Genomic DNA, 22,170 nt, shown 5'->3' on the forward strand with positions numbered 1-22,170 from the left:
CAGTGAAAGACGGTCGAGAATACCCCTGCATACGTGTCAGGGACCTCGGCAACGGAACGACGACCTACCACAACCTACTTCCCGTGTACAATGATCTCCTGACTAATGCTGCATCTCGGGTGCGGAAGAGGTTTCTGTCTTGTACATTTGGTCTCCTTTTCCTATTTACCTAGAAATCAAGCAGTTACCTTTGAGCTAAAATCCATCGGAATGTTCCGCCTTTGTGTCTGTGGTGCCAGATTTGTGACGAACCAGGCGTCGAGGGGAATGTGGGCTAACCGCAACCGGCCAGAGATCGGATGAACTTGTCGCGGTGGTAACAGATTTAGCACGTGGGATGCCCAGTCAGGAGAGCAAGACGACACCCTGAAGGAAGATGGGCTGTTTGGGTGAGCGTTGCAATGTGCGGTTGAGTTGGTTTTTTGGGACATTAAACGTCCAGTGCCCATGCACGTATGATGGACACCAGCGAAATACCTCTTGATTGCTTCATCCTCAGCACCATATTCCTAGTCTCTAGATTATCATCGGTGAGTATCAAGTGTAAAAATGTGTGACCCAAAAAACCATCTCTTCTATGAGAGCACCTCTATACACTACAAGTAACTTCAAATATTATTTCCAAAGCATCTGTGTCTATACACAACCATCTCCCCAAAACCTCCACCTTAGACCTTTCCAAGCATTCCCTGAGGAGTAAAAGCCTTCGCAAGCAACACCAACAAAGCGCCAGTCATACACATGATACCGCTGAAAATAGACACCTGCTCAAACCCCCGGTACCGATCCAACAGTGCCCCGTTCACCGGCGGCCCCATCAGCGCCGCAAAAGACGCCAGCCCCGTGCCCATACCGATATACGTGCCCATATCCCTCACATCCTTCGGACAAAGCGTCATCGCCACGGCGCCGCCCGATATAATCGCCCCGGAACAAAATCCAAAAACCACAGCAAACCCGATGATCCCGCTCTGCGTCGTCGCCGCGGGCCAGCAGAAGATCATCACCCCCGTCGACGCGCCCGCGAAGAGCAGCGCGTTGAGCTGGCCGACCTTGTCGCCCATAATCCCGGGGATGACGCGCCCGAAGACGGAGGCGCCGTTGATCATCGCGATGAGGTACGACGCGAGCGTCTCCGTCATGCCGTGCAGGATGCCGTACGTCGGCAGGTAGAAGAGCGGCACGAACATGCCGATGAAGAGGAAGAACATGGACGCGACGAGCGTGACGTAGAGTTTGTCCGTGAAGGCGGCCGGGAGGAGGAAGCTCGTGCGGCGCGGGGGCAGGCGCGCTTTCACGGTAGCGGAGGCGAAGAGCAGCGCGGGAACCATGATGAAGCCCGTGATGCGGACGGACCAGCCGAAGCCGAGGGAGGAGTCGTTGAGGAGTTTGGAGAGGACGATGGGGTAGATGATGGCGCCGATGGAGGAGCCCGTCATGGCGAGGCCCATGGCGACGCCGCGGCGTTTGCGGAAGTATTGCGGCGTGGAGGCCATGGCGGAGAACATGAGGATGCCGGAGGCTGTGCCGTGGAGGATGCCCTGGGCGAGCATGAATTGCCAGTATTGAGTGCAGAAGGACGTCATCATGATGGCGAAGAGGTAGACCACCGCCGTGGGACGGATGACCTAGCGATTGTCAGTCTTCGTTCTCGCTTTCGTCAGGATGAACTTACCCAGGCACCATATCGGTCAAACAGCGGACCTCCGAGTATCGCCGCGAACAAACCCAGAAACACCTGCGTAGATCCGATCCAGGAGACGGCATCCGCAGACTTGTCGGAGAACTGGTGCAGGGTGTAGTATGCTTGGAAGACGCCAAAGGTGTTGGAGTAGCCTGAGGTGCAAAACAAGATGCAGGCATTCCCTATCGCCACGAGCCATGCCTGCAGACCTCCTTCGGGGAACTCGATATCATCCTGGGATTTGGCTGGGATGGCTTCGGTGGTCACGGGTACCTTTTCAGGGTCTCCCTTGGGTAATGAGATTAAAGTTTGACTTGAGGTGCTCATTATGTCTTTTGTGAACGCAGTACTGTTTTGTATAGTGGTATTTGAATTATTGTAATACTCTACGAACAAAATACGTTTTCATCGGGAGGACAGCCTCAATTATATACAAACCAATTTTATATCCATTCAGCCTCATAGAACTCGATATGCCATTTCAGAACTCCTGCTAACACAAAGAAAATGCCAATATCTCTAGAAACCCACTAGTCTCCGGCATGCGAATCCTTCTCGGTCGACCGTGTAAGTCGGCAAATTGCCCTCGGCATTTTCGACGACCGTCTATTCAACCAATCGGAGGTCTCAAAAGCTCGGTGTATGGCGGGCGTTACACACCAGAAACGCAGAAATCCCGACGACATCTCGGGGATAAGCACTAGCATCACCCATCTTCAACACCCCAAAGCCCGACTTTTCCTCGTCAACGACGCGTCGTTATCTGATCATCTGATAAAACTATGCTTCAAGCAATTTTCATGCTCCATTGACTGCGGCCCACACGCCCAGGCAACAGCAATCCTTCTAATCCCGCCCTCTCCCTTCGGGGCTCAAAGACAAAAGGCCGAGCAACCCACGCCGCCAGCCCCCCCTTCTCTGTTATCCCCCATCTCACATCACCAACAAGCTTTTTTTTTTACTGTCCACCTTCGGAGAGATCTTTACGACTTGGCATCGCGGGATAATGGAACCCCCTACCCTCCCCATCTCGGCCTCGGCGCAGAAGAAACGTCGCAGACCCGCCTTGGCCTGCGAAGCCTGCCGCCGCCGCAAAGTGCGCTGCGACAGAAACCTACCCTGCGGCACCTGCGTGCGCTCCAAGAACGCTTTATGCACATACACAACCCAGGCCACGACAAACAACACCAAAACCTCAACCCTGGGGCGGAAACACCCGGACGAAAGCCCGAAGCACGGGTTCCCCCAATCCGGCGCCGCAGCCCTGGCCCTCCCCGAGCCCATCTTGTACCAACCCCAACCCCTGCCCACCCCGCGCCACTCGGCCCCGTCGTCGACGCGGGCCGCGGACTCGGACGACCCCTCGCCGATCCATATCCCCGGGCTGACCGCCAGCGCCGGGGAGCACTCTGGCCCGGCGGATTTCGGGCTGTGGCAGCCTGTGATCCAGCCGCGGCCTGCTCCGGTTGCTGCTGTTCCTGGCGGGAGTGTGAGGGACACGGCGTCGACGCCCGGGAGCAATAGTAACCACGGCTCGTCGTCAACTGTAAATTCACTTGTGGACAGGGTGAAGCAGCTTGAGCAGCAGTTGTCTGATTTGATGGTGAGGGGCGACGAGCGGGATGAGACGGCGGCTGTGGAGAGTACGGTGATGAGGGAGGGGCTGAGGTACAGCCGGGGTTGTGTTAGCAAGACGAGGTTCTTTGGACAGAGCCATTGGATGAATGCGGCTGATATGGTACGTCTTTCGTCTTTTCGCTTACTTGCATCCTCACTTGCCCTATTCCGATGCCTGGACTTCAGTTCACTTGTTCTCCCTTTTGGCTCTGTTGGCACTTCAACATTCATCCTTACCTCTTTAGTGCTGTTCTTGTTCTTCTTCTGTCTTCTCATTATGCTCTTCATCCAACCTGTCGTCTTCTGCTGCTACGACTCCCATGAGCTGTCCTGAACAGTACTCCTTCTCTTTACTTATCACATTTCTCATCTCGGCGCACTTCGTCAAATCTCAGATTTAGCTCCTTTTTGTTGTATCCCCAAAGATTTCTTTCCTATCCGTCTCATCATTTTCCGTTGATACGAGTCTCTTGAGCTGTCCTGATGAGCCAACAGATCTTTAACAACGTTGCAAGTCCTTTCTGCTCATCACAAACCTCGAAACTTAAACTAACAACATCTAGCTCTGCCGACTAGTCACTTTCGCCAAGAAGTTTGAAAACGAAAAGACAACCTACCTCTATCAAGGCCTGGAAAAATGCAAGAACTTAGGCCGCATAATCAAAGCCCGCCGCACACCTACCTTTGCCACCATATCCATCGGCAAAAACATGCCCAGCCGCGAGGTTGCAGACGCCCTCATCGACGCTTACCTCCGCACCTTCGAATCCGTCCAGCGCATCATCCACATCCCGACATTCAAGGCGGAATATGAGCGCTACTGGCAGAATCCATCTGACGTGAACGAGCCCTTCATCGTGCTCATGCAGCTGTGCATGGCTATCGGGGCAACCTTCCACGACGAACGCTTCACCCTAAGAAACCTCGCTATCCAGTGGTTCTGGGAGGGCATGCTCTGGCTTATGATGCCGTGCGAAAAGTCCCGCATGACCATGACGGGGCTGCAGATCCGCTGCCTGATGCACTACCTCCGCCACACGGCCAACATCGGCTGCGACCTGTCCTGGATCGGGGCCGGCTCGCTTGTACGCACGGCGATCTACATGGGCCTACACCGCGATCCCAAGGGGCTCGTCAAGATGACGCCGTATCGCGCAGAGATGCGCCGGCGGCTATGGGCGTCGATCCTCGAGATCGCGCTGCAAACCGCCATCGACGCGGGCGGGCCGCCGCTCATCTCGGCGCGCGACTACGACACCGAGCCGCCCGCGAACCTGGACGACGCGCAGCTCGTCGAGGACATGGACTCGGCGTTCCCGGTGCCCAAGGATGCCAAGAAGTTTACGCAGATGACGGTGCCGCTCGCGCTGCACGCGACGCTGCCCGCGCGGTTAGCGGTCACGGCGAGGGTGAACGACTTCACGTCCGACACCGTGTACGAGGAAACGTTGAGGTACAGCGGCGAGCTGAGTTCCGCGCTCCAGAGAATGATGCAGCAGCTCAAAATCCACCCCGAAATATCACAATTCGCGATGCGGTACGCGCAGTTCATGACCTATCGCCTCTTCTTCGCGCTGCACCAACCGATCATACCCCTCGCACTCCGGAACCCGATATACTACTTCTCCCGCAAGGTGTCCGTCGACACCGCCCTCCGTCTCTGCGAGAACTCGCTGCTGACTGCCGGAAAAGACGGTGCCGGGGCGATGAGACCTGCCGATACTTCCGAGCGGGACTTCCTATGGCTGACGATCAACGGGGCAGGGGCGTACCGCTCGGTCCCGTTCCAGGCCGTCATGACTGTGGGGCTGGAGCTGATCCACCAGAAGGAGGATGAGATCAAGAACGGGCCGTCAATGTCCTTCGCCGGGCCCGAGTTCCGTGGGATCCTGGACGCGGTGGCGGGATGGTCGAGGGCGCGGATCAAGTCCGGCGAGACCAACATCAAGGGCCACGCGCTGAGCGTGCTGCTCGTGGCGCATCTGCAGGTGCTCGAGGCCGGGGTTGATGACGAGCGGGTCGAGAAGCACTTTGAGAGGGCATGCGAGGAGAGAGTCACGGAGTGCTATGACTTGCTAAAGGAGCTGGTCGGGGATGATGTCCCTGAAGAAGGGGTGGGGATCGGGGCGCCTGACATACACGACTTGGATATGGACTTTGAGGTTGGGACTGACATGTTGGGAGAGTGGGATTGGGATAGCATGGTAAGTTAAATGTCACGTTACTGGGCATGGGCTGGGCTGACAATGGCAGGATAATGGTGGTTTCATCTCGACCTTGAACTTTGGGAACATTGACATGATGTTTCCCTAAGCTGGCTTGACTAGCTCGTATTCCAGGGGGCATCGAGGGGGACGCTTGAGATGAACTGCTCCATGCGTTCCACGGAGGGATCAGTGTTCCCGAGTCGGGGATCAAGGGGCAAAGGGGGCAAAGGTCTAGAACAGGAGCTTGGGGTGGTTCTTTGTTTGGAAACCTCGGAGAAAGGTCTTGGGACCTCATGTAATGTTGTATGCGATACCCAGCTCTGTATCTGATGTTTTTCGTATAAGGGCTTGTATCAGCGCGTCTGCCCAATATGTGCCCTATCCGTACCAATGCCTCATTCGCCGGACGTTCGCCGTTTGGGCGGATATCGGCGGATGTGACCTGCTGATGGTGTCTCCAGAAATTGGCAAATTGCTCTAAAAATGAAAGTTAGTAATAGACTACAAGATAAGCCATGGGTATCCCGTTGTCGGTTTTATTTCCTTGGGATCAGAGCATTTTAAGAAAGAAGGGTTCAGGCATGAATGGAAGAGATACCACATAGTAGGGCACGCATGGGTCATGACATTGCATCCTCTGCAAATGAGAGAGTCCACAGGTCATCTGACCAGCACGCGCAAAAGGTCCCATACCCCGTGGGGGAGTTGCGGTGGGGCTGTTGCTGCGTGGTATTTCCAGCCGCTCTGCCATTGGCCTTATCTTTCGTCCGGGAAGCCCATGCCAAGGTGTGCACATGGCTGTAATGAGTCGGATGAGAACCGTCGGATAATATCATCGGGTGAATTACTGACGTATCAGGGCGCTTTGTCGTATCAAAGCACGTCCATAAGTACGATTCAGTTTGTGTTAATTGTTCATTTAACATATTACTTGCAAGTGTGGTTGACATGTTCAACATATAACACGAAGCAGGGCTATGCCTCCGGGCCGCCCGATTAGGGTGGGGAACACGGGGATGTGACAATACCGGGGATCCCGACGTTGGTTCGCCGGATAGCGCCAACGGGCGCCGTTGGCGGCGCTTGGAGGTGCTCAACCTGACGCAACCAATACGCCAAGGCACGTGAAGTGCTCGGAACTTATCCGTTCTCACGTTGCTTGGCGACTTTGCCGGCGGAGCGTGCATTATTTTATGGCACCGCGGGAGCTTACTACGTATCCATCCCAACGGGGTTGATGATACCGTAGATTGGCTTTTCCGAGTGTTCCTGCCGACGGTCCCGTTTCTTCCAGGTATTCATAGATCTTAGTCATAGCGAGTTTTCAGCTGGTTCCAGAGTCCAGACTAGCAAGGTGAATCGTGATGCGATGTGAGGTCTAGACCATGTGCTCAATCATGAGGCAATTGCGGGGAACAATTCATCAAGCCAAAACGCCAGCTCACTGACGATCGGATAATCAACTCAGAACACGATCGGATCATCACTGCAAGACAGATGTGTGGATAAAAAAAAGGGTTGTATTGAGACCGTGTGATATCATTATGAGAGTGTTGAGGGTATCTGAAATGGCTCAGACGCATAGTGGTATCAAAACTGTGAAAGATTCGCAGAGAAAGGCTGAGAAAGCACAGCAAACCGAACCGCTCGCTCTCAACTCCCTTAGTCGGGGCACTGCGACTTCAGGTCGCCATCCGAACCTGGGCACTGCCCTGAGGCGATGGCCGCTTTACATGAATCCTCAAACTCGTTTCCGCCAAATCCAGTGACAAATTGCATGCGGCCTCCATCTTTCGGAGCTATCGTCGCGCAAATCTAGAAATTGAGGGTTAGCAGCCGCGTCGGGTCAGTCTTTTTCCGGCGGTGAGCAACTTACTGTCCACATCATCTTGACTTGTACTGATTCCGGGCTGTCTTTCTCAAAGATCTTTTCGTTTTCTTTGTAGTGTTCGCATGCCTTTTGTGTCAGGCAGTTGTTGGGAACATTGTTGATTTTGCAGTAGCAGTTGCGGTGCTCATTGGCAAGGACTCTGTGTGACTTGTTAGGACTGACTGTCGATCCGTGTTTTTGGTGTCAAGGGGTTTGAAACACATACCCTGAGATCATGAGCAATGCCAATGTGATGAACTTCCATAGTGAGTTGGTAAACATTGTGTTGGTGTCTTGTCTGAAGATTGCGCTGATCATGGATGGGCGGAACCTAGATGGGACGACGACGGGAGCGTTTGCTATATACCTCGACGACTTGGGAAGCAGCCCACGAGGACAAGAGGACGTGCGTGTGACCACTATTCGCGCTGATAAGCGTGGCGGAGTTTAATTACTACGGCACTTGCCACGGATAGCCTGACTATGATTACTGTTTATCGTATTATAGTCTTCAAGGATGTCTTGTCGAGTGGCAAAGGCCCCTGTCTCGAGTTGAAAAGGGTGGTGCCTTGTTATTGCGGGGCACGACGTCTTTGGCATTGCGGCACGTGTGGTTATGGCAATTAGGTAGAGTTAAAAATGGTTCTTGGAAGTCGGGGGGGACCTGACTCAATTGCGCGATCGGATGCGCGGACCAAGGGTCTCGACTCAGCATGAAGGAGGAGCGGGTAGACGAACACGCAAGCCTCACTTTAGGATGACAGGAGCCTATCTGATATCTGATATTCGTATTTCCAAATGTTTAGAGCGAACTTTCTTCCACGGATTGCACGGAATCTGGTGATGAAGGGGTAATTGCAGTGTGTGGTTCGGTGGTTCTTGAGTGTCAAAGAAAGAACTGCATTCCAAGTTTGACGCGCGCCAAGCGCGATGGTCATTCACGGATTAATTGGATTTCCAAAGTCTACTGTGCTGCAATCGCCACCAAGAGACTCAAGCCCAAGTTCTACAACCCGCCAAAATACAATTCCGAAGTCCACGCAGATGTGACTCCCGAAGATTTTATTTCCAAGTCCACAAGGACCGTCTAGCATGTACATGTAACAATTGTGAGGGTATGCGCTTCGTAAACGACAACTAAACAAGCTACGGTTGACCTCCAGTCAAGTTGGTCATTCACGAGTATCGAGATGGATTCATCTCATTTTGTCTTAAGCAGAATTCGCCTGAGTGCAGGCTTCCATCCTCTGCGCGTTAAACTCATGACCCTCCCACATGTACGCTCCCCAACCCTCCCAACCAGAGATGACCTTTTCGTTCGGCAGAAGGTCGCAGCTGCCTGGTTGAATGCCGATGCGGAACTTAAATGGCTGAGGGTCACTGCCGAAGGTGACGTTGACTAGTCCGTTGGTGTTGCCGCTGTCGTCTTTGTAGGTTACGCTGCTGCATTTGGTTCCGGGTTGCAAGTTGCCCTCAATGCCGCATCGGACAACTCCTGCGGCTTCGTCCCATTTGAGCCACAACCAGTTTGTGTCGGCCCAGTGGTCACCCCAGCAGCAATCAGCTGCCGCAAGGGCGACCAAAGAAGAAGTGATGAAGATTTGAATGAGTGAAATGATATGCATCGTGAGGTGGCGCTGGAAATGTTTGGCCGTAAAGACTGTGGTGATGGTGGTGGTGGTGTGTTTGTTTGTTTGAGAGGTCGCAGATGCAATTCTCTGTAAGTGAATGTGGATGGTACCGCAACAATTGTTTGGGGGAGGGGCCCGGCAGATAAGGGCTGGAAGAATCGCCGACTGAGACTCCAAGTGAGAGTCAACCTTAATCCATCTTTGACAAACATCCGCAGATAACCCAAGTGACAGCCCTATATGAATTCTATATTAGTTGCCCAAGGGAATCGTAGTCATGACCTGGCCGTAGTTAATCTATCAGATACATGCCATTATCATCTGATTTCGACTTTTATTAGCATTGGAGCGCGCCCTGCATGAAATTGTGTGCCTGAAAACAGGGTTGAATGCTGTAATAGAGTTTCTGCAGACATGGTTGCGTAGGGATCGCCATTCATGAATCGAGCGCGCACCAGGCACAGCCTCGACTTCAGACGGATTTAGGAACCACCCGCGGAGCAGTGTGTCAGAGCCGGCCTTAGCAACTCAACTATAGACCCTCTCTGTCCCATCCAGCACTTCTGTCAAATACCCCAACATCGCGGATCTTCATTCCTTCTTATCTTTGCTCCACGCGAATGTCACGCCTATTCAGTCTTTATCGAGTGTCGACATCATGATTTTCTTCAACATCGTTGCGCTGCTTGCGCTAGGCGCAATTGCTTCACCAATGCCATTTGCACAGGAGATCGAGGTGCTGGAACCTCGGCAGGATGCGGGCACACAGAATGTTACCGTTGATCAGTGCTCTTTCTTTTCTGCAGACGGCATTCTGCCCGAATGCTGGCAAGTTCTCGAAATGAACAACCACCTCAACGTATGCCGACCAGCAACTATTTAACGTATTTGGGACTGTGCTGACCGCTTATCAGTACTGGTGGTCCAACCATTCGGCGAAATGCGAAGCTCAGAACAAGGGCTTTGCGCAATGCTATTTGGATAACGCCGTACGGACAGCCCTATCTATGACCCTGCCAACGTTGCATGTTGTTATCTCGATCTGACTTGAATCGCAGGGCTTGATTACATGGCAATGCGATTTTGTGGCCCTCAACGCATGCACCCCGCCTCCCAGCGGCAAGGATGCAGGTTACGCCTCTTACCATGACTTCTACGTGAGTATTTCACATGTTCAAGGCTGTCTTTATCGACCCTAACATCAGAAATTTAGGTCATCTGGAATATTTATGGTCAGTCATCTTACTGACAAATTATGTTTCCAGGCCAAACACATTGACACGGCGTATCAGCTATCAACCTGTTCTTCACCAACTACCACCAGTCTCTCCTGCAAGGACAGGCTGCTGCTATGTAAGCTTCCTCGCAAAGCCTGAGAAACTTTCCCTCTCAGTAACTTACCTGTTGAGTTAGCGGATCGGTGGCCGAAATTGTGAAGACCGTTGCACCACCATCAACGAAGAACCCCAAGACGCCACTCTTTGCTCCGATTTATGCTGTCACTACGGGGCAGTTTGCCGTAAGTGCCAGATAAACTTGTCAACCTCAATCAACCAGTCACTGACCTTTATGGGCATGCTAGGCTTTAGCTCCTCTTCTTGGAAGTTCTGTGGGCGCCAGTATGCTCTTTGCCTCACTTATGGGTGCTCTAGGTGGTGGAATTGGTTTATTCAATATCTTGTTCCCAACGAAACAACAGTACGACGTCCCGTGGGAAGGTCTCTCTGATGCCCTTGGAGTTCATGTCAATGACTACCAGAAACAAGTCGGAGAAGCCTTAACGAAGATCCAAACGGACTTTACCACGTTTTACGCTCTCGTCAATAACGGTGGTTTTAGCCAGGTAAGGCTCGATAGCGACACTGTGCCATGATTCCAAATACTGACAAATTACCTTCAGAGACTCAACACCAATGTCCCTGAGAACACCGACTTCATGTACCACAACCTGAAGAAGTGGGTTTTCAACCAGGCGTTGCAACAAGCAGGCTACTTTGCTGTTAAGAAGTACGTGACAAAGAGTGGCCTCGGTTGGCTCCCGTCAAACTAATCTTGCTGCAGCCCTTCTGTCGATCCAACACAGATCCCCATCGGCCCATACGACTGTTCCAAATTGGATGACAAGGGCACTTGCGGTCCTCTTTGGCACGACGGAAAAGATACATACGGTCTGGCCAAGGCAAACGGTACATTGCAACCCCTCACCATGCATATGAATGCGGCTTGACTAACTTTGCATAAAGACATTGGCATGGACCGCATGAAGGAGATTCTTGATACCGCATTTTCCAAGAACTGGACGACCCCGGCTGAGCTCTACATCGACGCTCAGTCTTGCCGTGGAAAGAATGGCTCGGAGGCATTTGATATCCAGGATTTGACGCTGAGCTGTGCAGTGAGTAGTCTAAATCCTCACGAGATTATTGTAAACCAAGTGCTGATTGCAATATCCTCAGTCCAATCTCCCCGTCTGCGAGTTTAACTTTGATTATAACCCCTACGAGACTCTCTGGGCCCGTGTTAACCCACCGATGTTCACCAACTGCCCTAACATGAGAGGCTATGGAGTTCCTCCCTACTGGAGCGATGACGTTGGAATCCCACTGACATATGTCGGCCCCTTTTTGGTGAGTAGCTTTCAGCCGCATTGCGTGCTGATATAAAGAATACTACTGACGTGACAATATTAGATGGCTAAGGTGGTTTACAACGAGAAGAGCGGTTGAATTTCGGATCCTCGCATTTTCACAGGCGTTCAGGCATCATGTAAGGTAGAAGGCCAGCTGTCTGACCGACAGCTTTGGATCATTGGATCATGCTAGTGCCAATGCACAGGGCTACAAGTGGACATCGATCGGTTGTGCAGGGCCAGGGCCTTAGATACCAGCAACCTATTAATTCCGATACCCTTCTTGCAAATTCCAAATTTAACAAACAACTGGTTGAATCCCTTTCTCTCCAAGTGTGACCAATGTGAACCCCACAAAAGGCTTCTAGGTTTCAACATTCTTCAGGCGGACGTAACACTGCGTAGGTTCCCTCGCGAATCTCTGTATGCCCTCATATACATTCAACTCAGAAGGCAGCGGCAGAAGTTGAAAGTGCCATACGATGAGTGCAAATTCAATCTTCAGCGTTTGCAAGCCCAGCCTTTTGCCAAAGCACCCGCGCGGGCCCAATCCAAACGCTAGCGTTGGGCCAGCCATAGGATCAAACACCCCATCGCTCTCGCCTTTTGCACTCTCATCATGTTTGAGCCATCTTTCCGGCCTAAAAGCAGCAATGTCGTCGTCAGCCCATGCGCCGGTCAGAGCCTTGTTTTGGTCGCGGCGTGCACCAGGGCTGCGGGACTTGTCGTCGACAGGCATATTTGGCTCGAGATATCCAGGACCATTAGCCATGAGGAAGACGTTGGTACCCTTGGGGATATGTCGGCCCAGCACTGTAGTATCCTGCAAAGCCTCGCGAACGACAAAAGCAATTGGTCCGGAATGACGCAAGACCTCCTCAACCATGGCATCGAGATACGGCACCTGAGCTTTGATGAGCTCCTGGTACGTAGGGGCCCTTTTCTCTCTGATAGCTTCAGGGAGCGCGGCACGCAGAGCACTTCGCAGATGATCTTGACTGGCTGGATTATCGGCCAAATACTTGACCCCCCAGGCCATGGCAGTAGCGGATGTATCATGGCCGGCCATCATGAAACCAAAGAATTCGTCGAAGATAGAGCGTTTGTAGTAGTCCGGCTTGCGATGCTCTTTGGCAGCAACTTCTCTCTCCCGTAAGAGCACTGAGTGAAGTGCGCTCCAAGGTTCCGTTTTGCCGCCCTCAATGAGTTGCACAGACTCAGTGATCCTATCACGAATGTAGCCATCCTTGACAGCTGTAGCCTTTTTCATGTAGGGGAACTTTCGAAGCACCCAGGATGTGAGAATTGGTGCCGGTGACAGCTGCGTGTCGGTAACTGAGTTCGTCAAAGTGAGAACGGCAGCGAAAAGTTCGGGTATAGTGCCTTCTGCAAACACAACCTCCTCATCCGTACCACCGAGAATTTCCGGAGCTGATTGTTCCACTGCATTCAGTTGCTGAATAGTAATACTCTGCGACTCTGGAAGTCCGAATGAGGACGCAAAGATGGAATCCAGTGCCGCATGGGTAATGTCATGGTGGGCCAAGAACGGTCGTCCCTTCGCCTGCTCACATTTTATTTGCCACACCTTGATCAAAGTGCTGATTGATTTATAGACCTCCGGGGCGCTGACTTGATTGATGAACGTGGGCGCCATTAAGTGATTGATCAAGTTGCGGGGCCTCTTGAATTTCGGATCTACAGACCGGAATTGAATATGCTGTTCCGGCAGAATCCCTCCGATAAGTTCGCCGAAGAAGCTACTTCGGTCAAACTCTTTTCTGCGAAGAAGAGCGTCTTGGCTCTCGAAGGGATCGGTGAGAACCACCCAAGGAAGTGACCCAGGCTTGATGAATGCCTGTATTATTGGGCTTTTGTGGCGTGTCGTCAGGGACGTGAGCCAGCAGAAAATGCGTTTGGTTCGCAAGACGTATCTCATCATGTCGGGAATATCCCCGAAAACATGGCTTGCTGCTTTCTCATTATAGGGTATTCCAGCGAGAGGCTTGGGGAGAAGCAGGCGACGGATGACGATAAATCCGATGAGAATTGAAAGAGCTGTGAATGTCCAACCCTTGAGGAGCCAAGAACCCCAGAGTAACTTAGTTTCGTCCATATTGGCTTTTACAATCGAAGGGGGAAGATAAGAGAAGGAATCGGGGACCACGGAAAGTTTGAAACTCCATCTCTCCAGCGTACGGAACCTGGGATTTTTGTAGGACAACACGGAGATGCACTGAAGGACTTTGAAGTAATCAGCCACCGATGATTCGTGGACAACACCCGGCTTACATGCAAGTAAGACGACATCCCTGTCTGATGAGCCATCGTTAGCCCCATGGTCTACACAATATTCGGAACACTCCGTAGCAACCTGACCTGTCACTCTCGAGTACACGTAACTGCCAAATTTGAATTCGCGTACGACGCTACAGTTCTTGTCCAAAAGTCTGAGCCTACCCGCCCTAGTAGGGGTCTCCTAGCCACTAACACCTAACCTCCTAACTTTAATAAATTTGTCAAACGACGTCGTATAGTAAAATAGGTTATATTAATTGAAAGCTTGAAATCTAGCGTTTAATATTATATACATAAGCTTTTAGCCTTCTAAATAGCTTTTTAGTAATATAGTAGCGATTTATATAAGCGCTAAATAAACCTTCATAGTATAGCTTACTACGCTATATATAGGTATTATTTTAACTCTTTAATATTTGCTGTATTATGTTACGACCCGTTATGCATGGATAACAGTTGAACGACCCCACTTGGGCGTCGGGCGGCTAGGATAGGACATTTGTACTCTGCAGGATCATGGGAACAACAGGGGCTCACTTGGAATGGAAGAACTATAGTATAAGTCATGTGATGATAAGAAGGACCGACAAAAGATAAGCGGTCCTGACTTAGGACCGACACGGAGAAAGCGGTCCACACCCGGAGACCGCTCAGAAAGACATCAGTCCTCAGAATAAGGAAACTACCTTAGACTTATAAATAGTATGACCCTGAGCCTAGCTTATGGTCAGACTCCCATAGCTCTTCAGCAATCAACTTAGTATTCATCCTCACGGATACTCTCAGCTTACTGTTACGACCCGTTATGCATGGATAACAGTTGACCGACCCACTTGGGCGTCGGGCGGCTAGGACAGGACATTTGTACTGCAGAATCACGGGAACAACAGGAACTCACTCGGTAACGGAAGAACTATGGTCCAAGTCACGTGATGATAAGATAACGATCATATTGGATCAATATGATCCAACACGACTTGGGGGCCAAACGATCATTCTGGATCAGAATGATCCAGGTCGACCTAAGGTACAAAGGAACATGTTCAGAATTAGACTTATATATAATGACCCTGAGCCTGGCTTATGGTCAGACTTCTATAGCTCTTCAGCAATCAACTTAGTATTCATCCTCACGGATACTCTCAGCTTACCTTCACTGCGAATCATTTATTGAGCCTAAGACTGATCACCTTGGCCTCTGAAGAACCGATCTACTACAGCCTACGAACTACGACCTACGACCACGACCCAGTGTACTGTTAGAACGTATCAATCCCCAGCTTCTGTTAGCAGACCCTACTGTCGGATAGCTGACCGTAACATTTTGTTTAGAGTTTATATATAACTCTATATTATATACTCATTTCTCTTAGAAGTTAGGTTTTTCTATACAAATATAAGTTAGGACTTCTCTATCTTCTAAATAGCCTCTTAGTATATTATAGTAATTTTTAGTTTATTATAATAGTTTAAATTAATAAAAGCTTTATTTTATTTTTTAGAAGGGTGGTATTAAACCTATATAGTTTTATAAGAGGGGGTAAATCATAATAAATATTTGTTAGTATATATAGTCTAAAAGTTAGCTAAGAATATATAATATATTAAATTCTATATTTTAACTAATTCGTTTTTTTTATTTTATTAAAAATATACTTTATATAGTTATTTAAAGTATAATATACTTTAGGTGTGAGAAAGATTTATTTTATAGCTTTTTATATATAGTAGTTGTAAAAATAGAGAGCTTAATATATAATAATAGCTAATATCTTTCTATTAATTATGCTAGTAAGGGTTTTAGTAGTTATTTTAGGGTTTTTTTAAGCTATATAGTATATATATTAAATTTCTTGTTTTATCAATAGGTAAGCTCTATTTATACAAAATAAGTTTTTAAAGGTGCATTGTTTAGTGAGGTATATAATAGCTTAATATATTACTCCATATAAGATATAGAAATGCTTAGCGATAATATACTGATTTTAGCTATATACTACTGCTGAGTATATTGCTACGCGTAGCTTTAGTGATAACTTATAATTACTTTGTTAATTACTGCTAACTTGAGTGCTAAATTGCCTTATTTGGAGGGATATTCGTGGTAGTGGTGTAGGTGGTAGAAGGAGGGGTGGGTTAGGGTGCGTCGCGAGATTTGCGTATATGGGGTGGGTGGGCTCAGACTTTTGGCTACTGACTGTATCAGCTTTGCCGCTTTATCGTCATATCACTGTGACAAGTGCACAAAGTATGAAGCTCATGTGTATTTCCTCAAATTCAAATCCATTCGACTCTCATAGTATACATAAGGTAAGGAAAGTAAATCAATTAGGAAAGACGCGGAATTTTCTTTCGATCTATGATGCGCCCGCTTTCTCGTTCGTGATCATGCCATGCCCGTCACCCAAGACCCAATTCCCTCATTTGCCCATGCATCCAGACCCTGAAGAAGCACAAATTTGCAAGCCCCTAGCCTATGCTAATTCATGAAACGCGGTAGATTCCAATGCGATGCCTAGGCTGCAATGCGCTTACGCAAGCCAGAGTCAGTCTGCTGGAAGGGGGCATTGGCCGAGTAATCGCCCCATGAGTCGCAGGTCTGGTCAATGTCGCTAATCTTCATGACGCTGGCGATATCGTTTGAGCGCTCGAGGAACTGAACACTCAGACCCTGGCTGACGTGCCACGCAATGTGACAGTGGAAGAGCCAGGCTCCCGGGTTATCTGACTTGAAGGCAACGACGAGCCAGCCACGCCCGGGCAACTGTGTGACGTCGCGACGGGTCGGGTTCTTGAAGTTCAGTTTGGAGGTGTCTGACTGCGCGTTGAAGCGGACACCATCGCCACGACCACTAGAGGCAGGCTCAGAGTGACCGAGGATATAGAAGTCATGACCGTGAAGATGCATTGGGTGAGGAGCAGGGAAAAGATTCTCGATAACCCAGTAGGTCCACTGCGAAGTGTTAGTCTTGCGACAAATTCGTTGCACAGGGGGGGTTGCTCACCTTGTTTTCGTCAGGAACCTTGAAGAGGTTGTAAGCCGCGGGATAGTCGGTCTTATTCTGGGCGATATACTGCAACGTTGGGGTGTCCCAGTTGATGTCCATGTTCTGGCCATTGACCTTCCAGTAGACCTGCTGACTGCTGGTGGTTCTACTGGTGTCAACAGTAACATCAAGCGTGTCATCATCAGTCTTCTGGAAGCCGTTTTGGTCTACGTCGACACTGTACATGGGCTCGAAGTCCGTCTTGTCCTGACACTGAGCGTCCGTGATGGCCTTGCCGGCGTCCCGGGGCAACGCCTTGGTGCTTGCACCTTCGTACTGGAAGATCGAGGCAGGCTTATTCATGTTTGAAGTGCCGCAGAGCCTGTTGGACGGGAAAGAAACGTTGAACCAGTAGGCTCCGGGGTCCTGATCAGCCTTGATGATGACTTCATAGCGCTGGCCGACACTCAAGTACAGCGAGTCTGTCTCGAAAGGCTTCACAGGTACAAGATCGTTGTTGACAACCGTCATCTTGTGGTCCACAAGTTGAACGGAGAAAGTGTTGTCGACCGACATGTTGATAAGACTGATCTTATGAGTCTTGCCTGGCTTGAGTGTGACTCGAGAGTAGTTGCCGCCACCGTTCTTGTTGACGTTCGTTCCGTTGAAGAGGATGTTGTCACTAGCAGGGACAGCCGCAGGCGCGGTGAAGCTAGATCGAATCTCATCGGCTCCCTTGTAGTACCAATCCGTGAGGGTGTAGACACCCAAATCCTCATCCCAGTTCGCCGACGTGGGGCCATTGATCTTAATGGCACCGACGATACCGTTGGCGTACTGGTCAGAAAAATGAGAGTGGTACCATGAAGATCCGTACTGCTCTGCCTTCCATTTGTATGTCTTGCTTGAGCCGGGTGCGAGGGGACATTCCGTAATACCGTTCACACCATCATTCACGTTGTTATTGAACATACGGAGACCGTGCCAATGGATTGAAGTACTGGACGGCGTTAGTTTTGTCAGATCGACATGAGAATATGATTTCTGCGTACCCGTTTGTCCTCAGGTTGTTGACAACCCGCACTTCAACGTGATCTCCCCAATCAGCTTCGATCGTCGGGCCAGGGAAGGCACCTCAAAAGCATTTAGCAACAAACTTTTATCAAATCGAACGGCTGTAGGACTCACCATTGATAAGCATCGCGGAGTTCTTGCTCATTCCATCTCCACCCGTGAAAGATGTGTGCTCGGTGAGCACCAATTCGTACTAAAGATTCTGGTTAGCACACCAGTCGCTAGCTTGTTACCATTTTCATCGGCTTACTTGGCGAGTAATTCCAGTATCTGGAGTCTTGTCCTCATAGGCGGTGTTGATGTCAAACCCATCCATCCAGCAGCCTCTGCTATCGGGAGCATTGCAAGACTTGTTAACCGGTTCCGGTGTGTTAGAGGCTGCAGGGGCGCTAGGTGCCGGAGCATTCGGGGCGCCCGATGGTACAGAGGGCGAAGATTGTCTCTTTGAGACACCATTGCCGGAGGACGACTTGGGTGCTGCCGCCGCTAGGCCGTACAGGAGGAACACGACGCCCTTCGAGAGCGTGGACCTCATATTGATGGCGTAATAAGCAACAGTGATTTGAGGATGTTTACTCGACGTCTGGTCGTGACGCTGTATCTTGGAAATGTTAGTCGACTTCGCCTACGTTCTCATGAAGAAGATAGGTGAAGTTTGCTTACCCTAAGCTGCTCAAACGTCTGATCCAATTACAGACCGATCAATCTTCGATGAACGAAAGAAGAAGAAAGAGGGAGGCAAGCCACGGAGAGATCTTCCAGAATCCTCAACTTCAACGGTCGATCCAGCCTGTAGATAAGGTCAGAAGCTGGTCCTTGGCGGTGGCCAACACGCGATTAACCTCGAAAGCACGGTCTTGTCGTTCGGGAATGACCCGCGGTCTAGCCTTGTTTTGTCGTCCTTTGCGAAGAACCGGTGGATTTTGCGCCACTCAGAGGAGCCCTGTTTACACCCCACGTACCAGTAGGAGATCTTTATACCAAGAGCCCGGATATCTTGTTTCAACATTCGGATCGGCAGTGATATCAGATGGTGTTCCAGCCGGTCTGATGGCGAGGATTGAGCGGTGCAGTTGCGGTTGGTGCCTTGTCAAGTCGGTCCCGAGCCATGATCGCCGCCTTGGTAAACGGTTCGACGTGCCAGTGTCAGATGTCTTTTCTGCCTGGCTGTGTGTAGCGCGCAGGTCCGACTGAGCGGCAAGTATGCGCCTGTCCTTGTCGGGTAGTGTCATGGACCCGACAAATTGAGCATGCAAGGCAGAGCAGGTTCAGACCAGCCTGCAGGTCGCAAGGCAACCTGGGCATGAAGCCGTATGCGACAAGAACAGAGGGACGCCACCATGCAACCCTCGGGCGGCTTTCGGTTTCGTAAGGGTTCCGCGGTGATGATGGCTATATCGGCACACAGTGGCTCATCTCACAGAAGGAGCATCTGTTGCATGATGAATCATGAATATGTACGGTGCTGAACCCCTTCATGAACGCCGTTAAGCGCGCTCTCTTAAGCGCGCTCTCTTAAGCGCCCGAGGAGATCTTATTGATTCTCTGCCCGAGATGCACGGGTATGCTGGGATGTCAATCCTTCTTGCCCCAGAATCTCTAATCCGCCAAATCCTGAGGACCTAATTTCATTGTGGCAATAGCCTACATCTGTCAAAGGATCCCATACCTCGACTCCAAACAACGGCGTCGATTCGCTCAGGACAGCGACCGTGTTCGGCCGTGTCTTGACTCTGTGTAAGCAAAGCGTATCTTGCGTTTGGCAGCTGAAGGTCTGAGCAGTGTGGCTTATACGTGTCAAAAGTCGAAGTAGGTCCATCGCCTCCTTCAAAGAACAAAATACGCTCGGCCCGGGCAAGCGGCAACTTGCACTTAATCCCCGCCGCTAGGTCCTCTGGCCCGTCTTACCCCCACGGACTCTTCACTTAGGCACTGTGCCTATTGCTTGTCTTGTTCCGTGTCGGCGCATGCGGCGGTTGGCGAGTTCAAGTCCAAAACAACCGTGCGGCTGTATGAGAGGACGTAGGCTGAGAGGGAGGAAGAAGAGAGTTTGGAGGATTTCACATTCTGCCCGAGGATCGAATCAAAACGGCGTTCGTGGATGCACGAATGAAGAGAGCGAGGTTTTCGTGTTTCTTGCCACCTTTTAAACAGTCAGCACAGAAACGTGCGGGTGTCAAGTTTGACGTGGCCCATTATACTGGTAACGAAGGCGTTACAAGACGTCTGGTACCCGAAAATTCCCGCCACTGGGTGCCGATGGCGGAAGTGAGTGATCTCTTCCCCGAATCTGCCAAGATACGCGCGGCTACAGCGACAGAGGCCGTTCAGCGAGGGCGAAGGGGGACAGATTCGCCTGAAGTCGCAGACGTTGAGGCAAGGACAGCTCGACTCAGCTGACTCTCAGTCCGCGGATGACAAGGTCGGCGAGCGGCTCTCTCTGACCCCGACCCCGGCGGATCGGGTCCTTGAAGAATGAATCATGATAGGGCTGCTCAATGCGATGTTTTCTTGGCATTATCAGATGAGCTAGGACGGGAGAGTCCTGTGATCCTTCAGCAATTTCTGATAATAGATTTTTTAAGCCGCATTCCAAGGAACACCCCCATCTCAACTAGGCAGTCACATCAAAATTACTGATGTGAGATGCCTGAAGAGACGATAGAAATAAAGGAACCCCAAATTTCCAGATTCAATCTGCCGCGGTTAGCACAAGCAGTGCTCACTTCCTATGACTGACATATCAGGTACTGACAGAATGATACTGCTGACACCACACAGTCTCTACGCACGCATTAAACAAATAGGCCGGACGCCAAACCTGAGCAGATTCTTCGTCACAGACGTCTTCTCTACGCGCAAACGTCAATTCGTGATTTTGGGCCCAGTCACGCTTTCTACAACAAAAGAAATTAGGTACTCAGGAAAGCATGATCTGCGCCATCAAGAACGAGTCAGGCAGTCTTGCGCGCCCCATTCGATAGCTTAAAATGAAAGTTGTTGGTTCGCATCATATTTGTTCAAGCAGATTGAAACGGGATCGTTGAATCGCATTACGATGGTCAGATTTTGCTCGATTCATAGCGCAGGTCGAGCAAAGGGCCAATTCCGTGGAAAGAAGCTTTACAAAACGTGGTTCTGGCGTCTGGAGAGGGAGCTTGTGAGCTCATCCTTGTGTGCTTGACACGTTGGGTTTGAGCCATGTGTTCATCATCAGATGAGGAACTGGACCAGGTAAAAGTCCGAACTTCGAACAAGGTGCAGACAAACATCAAGATCCATCTATGCCGGACAGAAATCCAAGGAAATCCAAGGAACGAGAAACCTTCACCAAAATAGAACTTCTTTTCGCTTGGCATACGATCAGCCAATTCAATAAATTAACAAATCCCCAAAAGCTCAAAGTACGACGCAATCTTCTACAGAACATGCCGGCCGACTACTCCGCTCTGCCGAATTCCACAGACGCTGCCGAATCCAAAGAGAATGAAGCCGAACCAGAACCTCCGAACGCGCAGAGAGCCGCTCACAGAAGGCTCTCCTTCTATACTCAGTTACTACTCCTCAACATCCTGGTCGCTGCTCTGGGTGTTCTCTCTACCGCGGTTTATGTGAGAGATCAGAAATTCAGTCCCCGTCCACCACACCCATTGGAATGTAGCTGCGGCTCTTCCCTCGCCGAAGCGAAGAAATTGGACTGCAAATACGACAGCTTGTCAGTGTCTTGGTTGCCGCCACACTGCCGTGACGACGAGCTTACCGCTGAGTTCGAGCGCTCTGGCCCTGGGCCCAACGGGTCTTGGCCATACTACAAAGATAATGCCGCCAACGTATCTACAAACATTGGTGAAATCTCTCTTTTAGTGGACTTGCCTCCCGACCAAGCATACTTCTACACCACAAATGGCTGGCATGTCGCACATTGTGCTTTCTATTGGAGGAAACAGTATAGACTGAGAGATAAAGGCTTCATGACAGAGAAGCGGTATGATAAGGAAAGCCACATTGAGCATTGCTACGATGTATTCAAGTCTGAAGATCCAAAGCAGGCAGTGAAGGTTGCGGCGCCGGTGTGGCTGGGTGGGGATGGGTCTGACGGCCATGATGTTTGAAATTTTGTGAAGCGCAAAGCGATTAGAAACGATCTGAATATCTTGGGTTGTGTAATAATTA

General features: G+C 50.5%; 8 protein-coding genes across 8 annotated transcripts; 3 read left to right on the top strand and 5 right to left on the bottom strand.

Annotated features, from left to right (window-relative positions):
• Window positions 1-668: 668 nt before the first annotated feature.
• apdF-11 (Aspyridones efflux protein apdF) lies at window positions 669-2,011 on the bottom strand (the record flags this gene model as incomplete). The annotated part of the gene is made up of 2 exons (XM_037320980.1): window positions 669-1,628; window positions 1,676-2,011. 2 exons carry the CDS (start codon window positions 2,009-2,011, stop codon window positions 669-671), a joined length of 1,296 nt encoding a protein of 431 aa, XP_037182107.1.
• A 679-nt stretch (window positions 2,012-2,690) lies between these two features.
• Window positions 2,691-5,614, top strand: lepB-4 (Transcription factor lepE; the record flags this gene model as incomplete). Its single annotated transcript, XM_037320981.1, has 3 exons — window positions 2,691-3,422; window positions 3,865-5,505; window positions 5,555-5,614. 3 exons carry the CDS (start codon window positions 2,691-2,693, stop codon window positions 5,612-5,614), a joined length of 2,433 nt encoding a protein of 810 aa, XP_037180911.1.
• Window positions 5,615-7,170: 1,556 nt separating this feature from the next.
• CGCA056_v005731 (uncharacterized protein) lies at window positions 7,171-7,660 on the bottom strand (the record flags this gene model as incomplete). The annotated part of the gene is made up of 3 exons (XM_037320982.1): window positions 7,171-7,323; window positions 7,385-7,538; window positions 7,605-7,660. 3 exons carry the CDS (start codon window positions 7,658-7,660, stop codon window positions 7,171-7,173), a joined length of 363 nt encoding a protein of 120 aa, XP_037180912.1.
• Window positions 7,661-8,589: 929 nt separating this feature from the next.
• CGCA056_v005732 (uncharacterized protein) lies at window positions 8,590-9,003 on the bottom strand (the record flags this gene model as incomplete). Its single annotated transcript, XM_037320983.1, has 1 exon — window positions 8,590-9,003. One exon carries the CDS (start codon window positions 9,001-9,003, stop codon window positions 8,590-8,592), a length of 414 nt encoding a protein of 137 aa, XP_037180909.1.
• Window positions 9,004-9,667: 664 nt separating this feature from the next.
• CGCA056_v005733 (uncharacterized protein) lies at window positions 9,668-11,735 on the top strand (the record flags this gene model as incomplete). The annotated part of the gene is made up of 12 exons (XM_037320984.1): window positions 9,668-9,868; window positions 9,924-9,998; window positions 10,068-10,166; window positions 10,223-10,241; window positions 10,302-10,362; window positions 10,423-10,528; window positions 10,592-10,852; window positions 10,910-11,016; window positions 11,071-11,195; window positions 11,253-11,404; window positions 11,466-11,636; window positions 11,700-11,735. The coding sequence occupies 12 exons, from the start codon at window positions 9,668-9,670 to the stop codon at window positions 11,733-11,735; spliced, it is 1,413 nt and encodes a 470-aa protein (XP_037180910.1).
• Window positions 11,736-12,002: 267 nt separating this feature from the next.
• On the bottom strand, window positions 12,003-13,754 carry CGCA056_v005734 (Cytochrome P450 monooxygenase TRI13; the record flags this gene model as incomplete). Its single annotated transcript, XM_037320985.1, has 1 exon — window positions 12,003-13,754. The coding sequence occupies one exon, from the start codon at window positions 13,752-13,754 to the stop codon at window positions 12,003-12,005; it is 1,752 nt and encodes a 583-aa protein (XP_037181161.1).
• A 2,656-nt stretch (window positions 13,755-16,410) lies between these two features.
• Window positions 16,411-18,532, bottom strand: Laccase-1 (Laccase; the record flags this gene model as incomplete). Its single annotated transcript, XM_037320986.1, has 6 exons — window positions 16,411-16,415; window positions 16,472-16,889; window positions 16,942-17,923; window positions 17,976-18,057; window positions 18,112-18,190; window positions 18,248-18,532. The coding sequence occupies 6 exons, from the start codon at window positions 18,530-18,532 to the stop codon at window positions 16,411-16,413; spliced, it is 1,851 nt and encodes a 616-aa protein (XP_037180923.1).
• A 2,893-nt stretch (window positions 18,533-21,425) lies between these two features.
• On the top strand, window positions 21,426-22,109 carry CGCA056_v005736 (uncharacterized protein; the record flags this gene model as incomplete). The annotated part of the gene is made up of 1 exon (XM_037320987.1): window positions 21,426-22,109. One exon carries the CDS (start codon window positions 21,426-21,428, stop codon window positions 22,107-22,109), a length of 684 nt encoding a protein of 227 aa, XP_037181159.1.
• Window positions 22,110-22,170: the final 61 nt, after the last annotated feature.

This window comes from Colletotrichum aenigma, assembly GCF_013390185.1.
Source record: "Colletotrichum aenigma strain Cg56 chromosome Unknown KSG_Cg56_contig03, whole genome shotgun sequence".
In the NCBI taxonomy this organism is placed as follows: domain Eukaryota; kingdom Fungi; phylum Ascomycota; class Sordariomycetes; order Glomerellales; family Glomerellaceae; genus Colletotrichum; species Colletotrichum aenigma.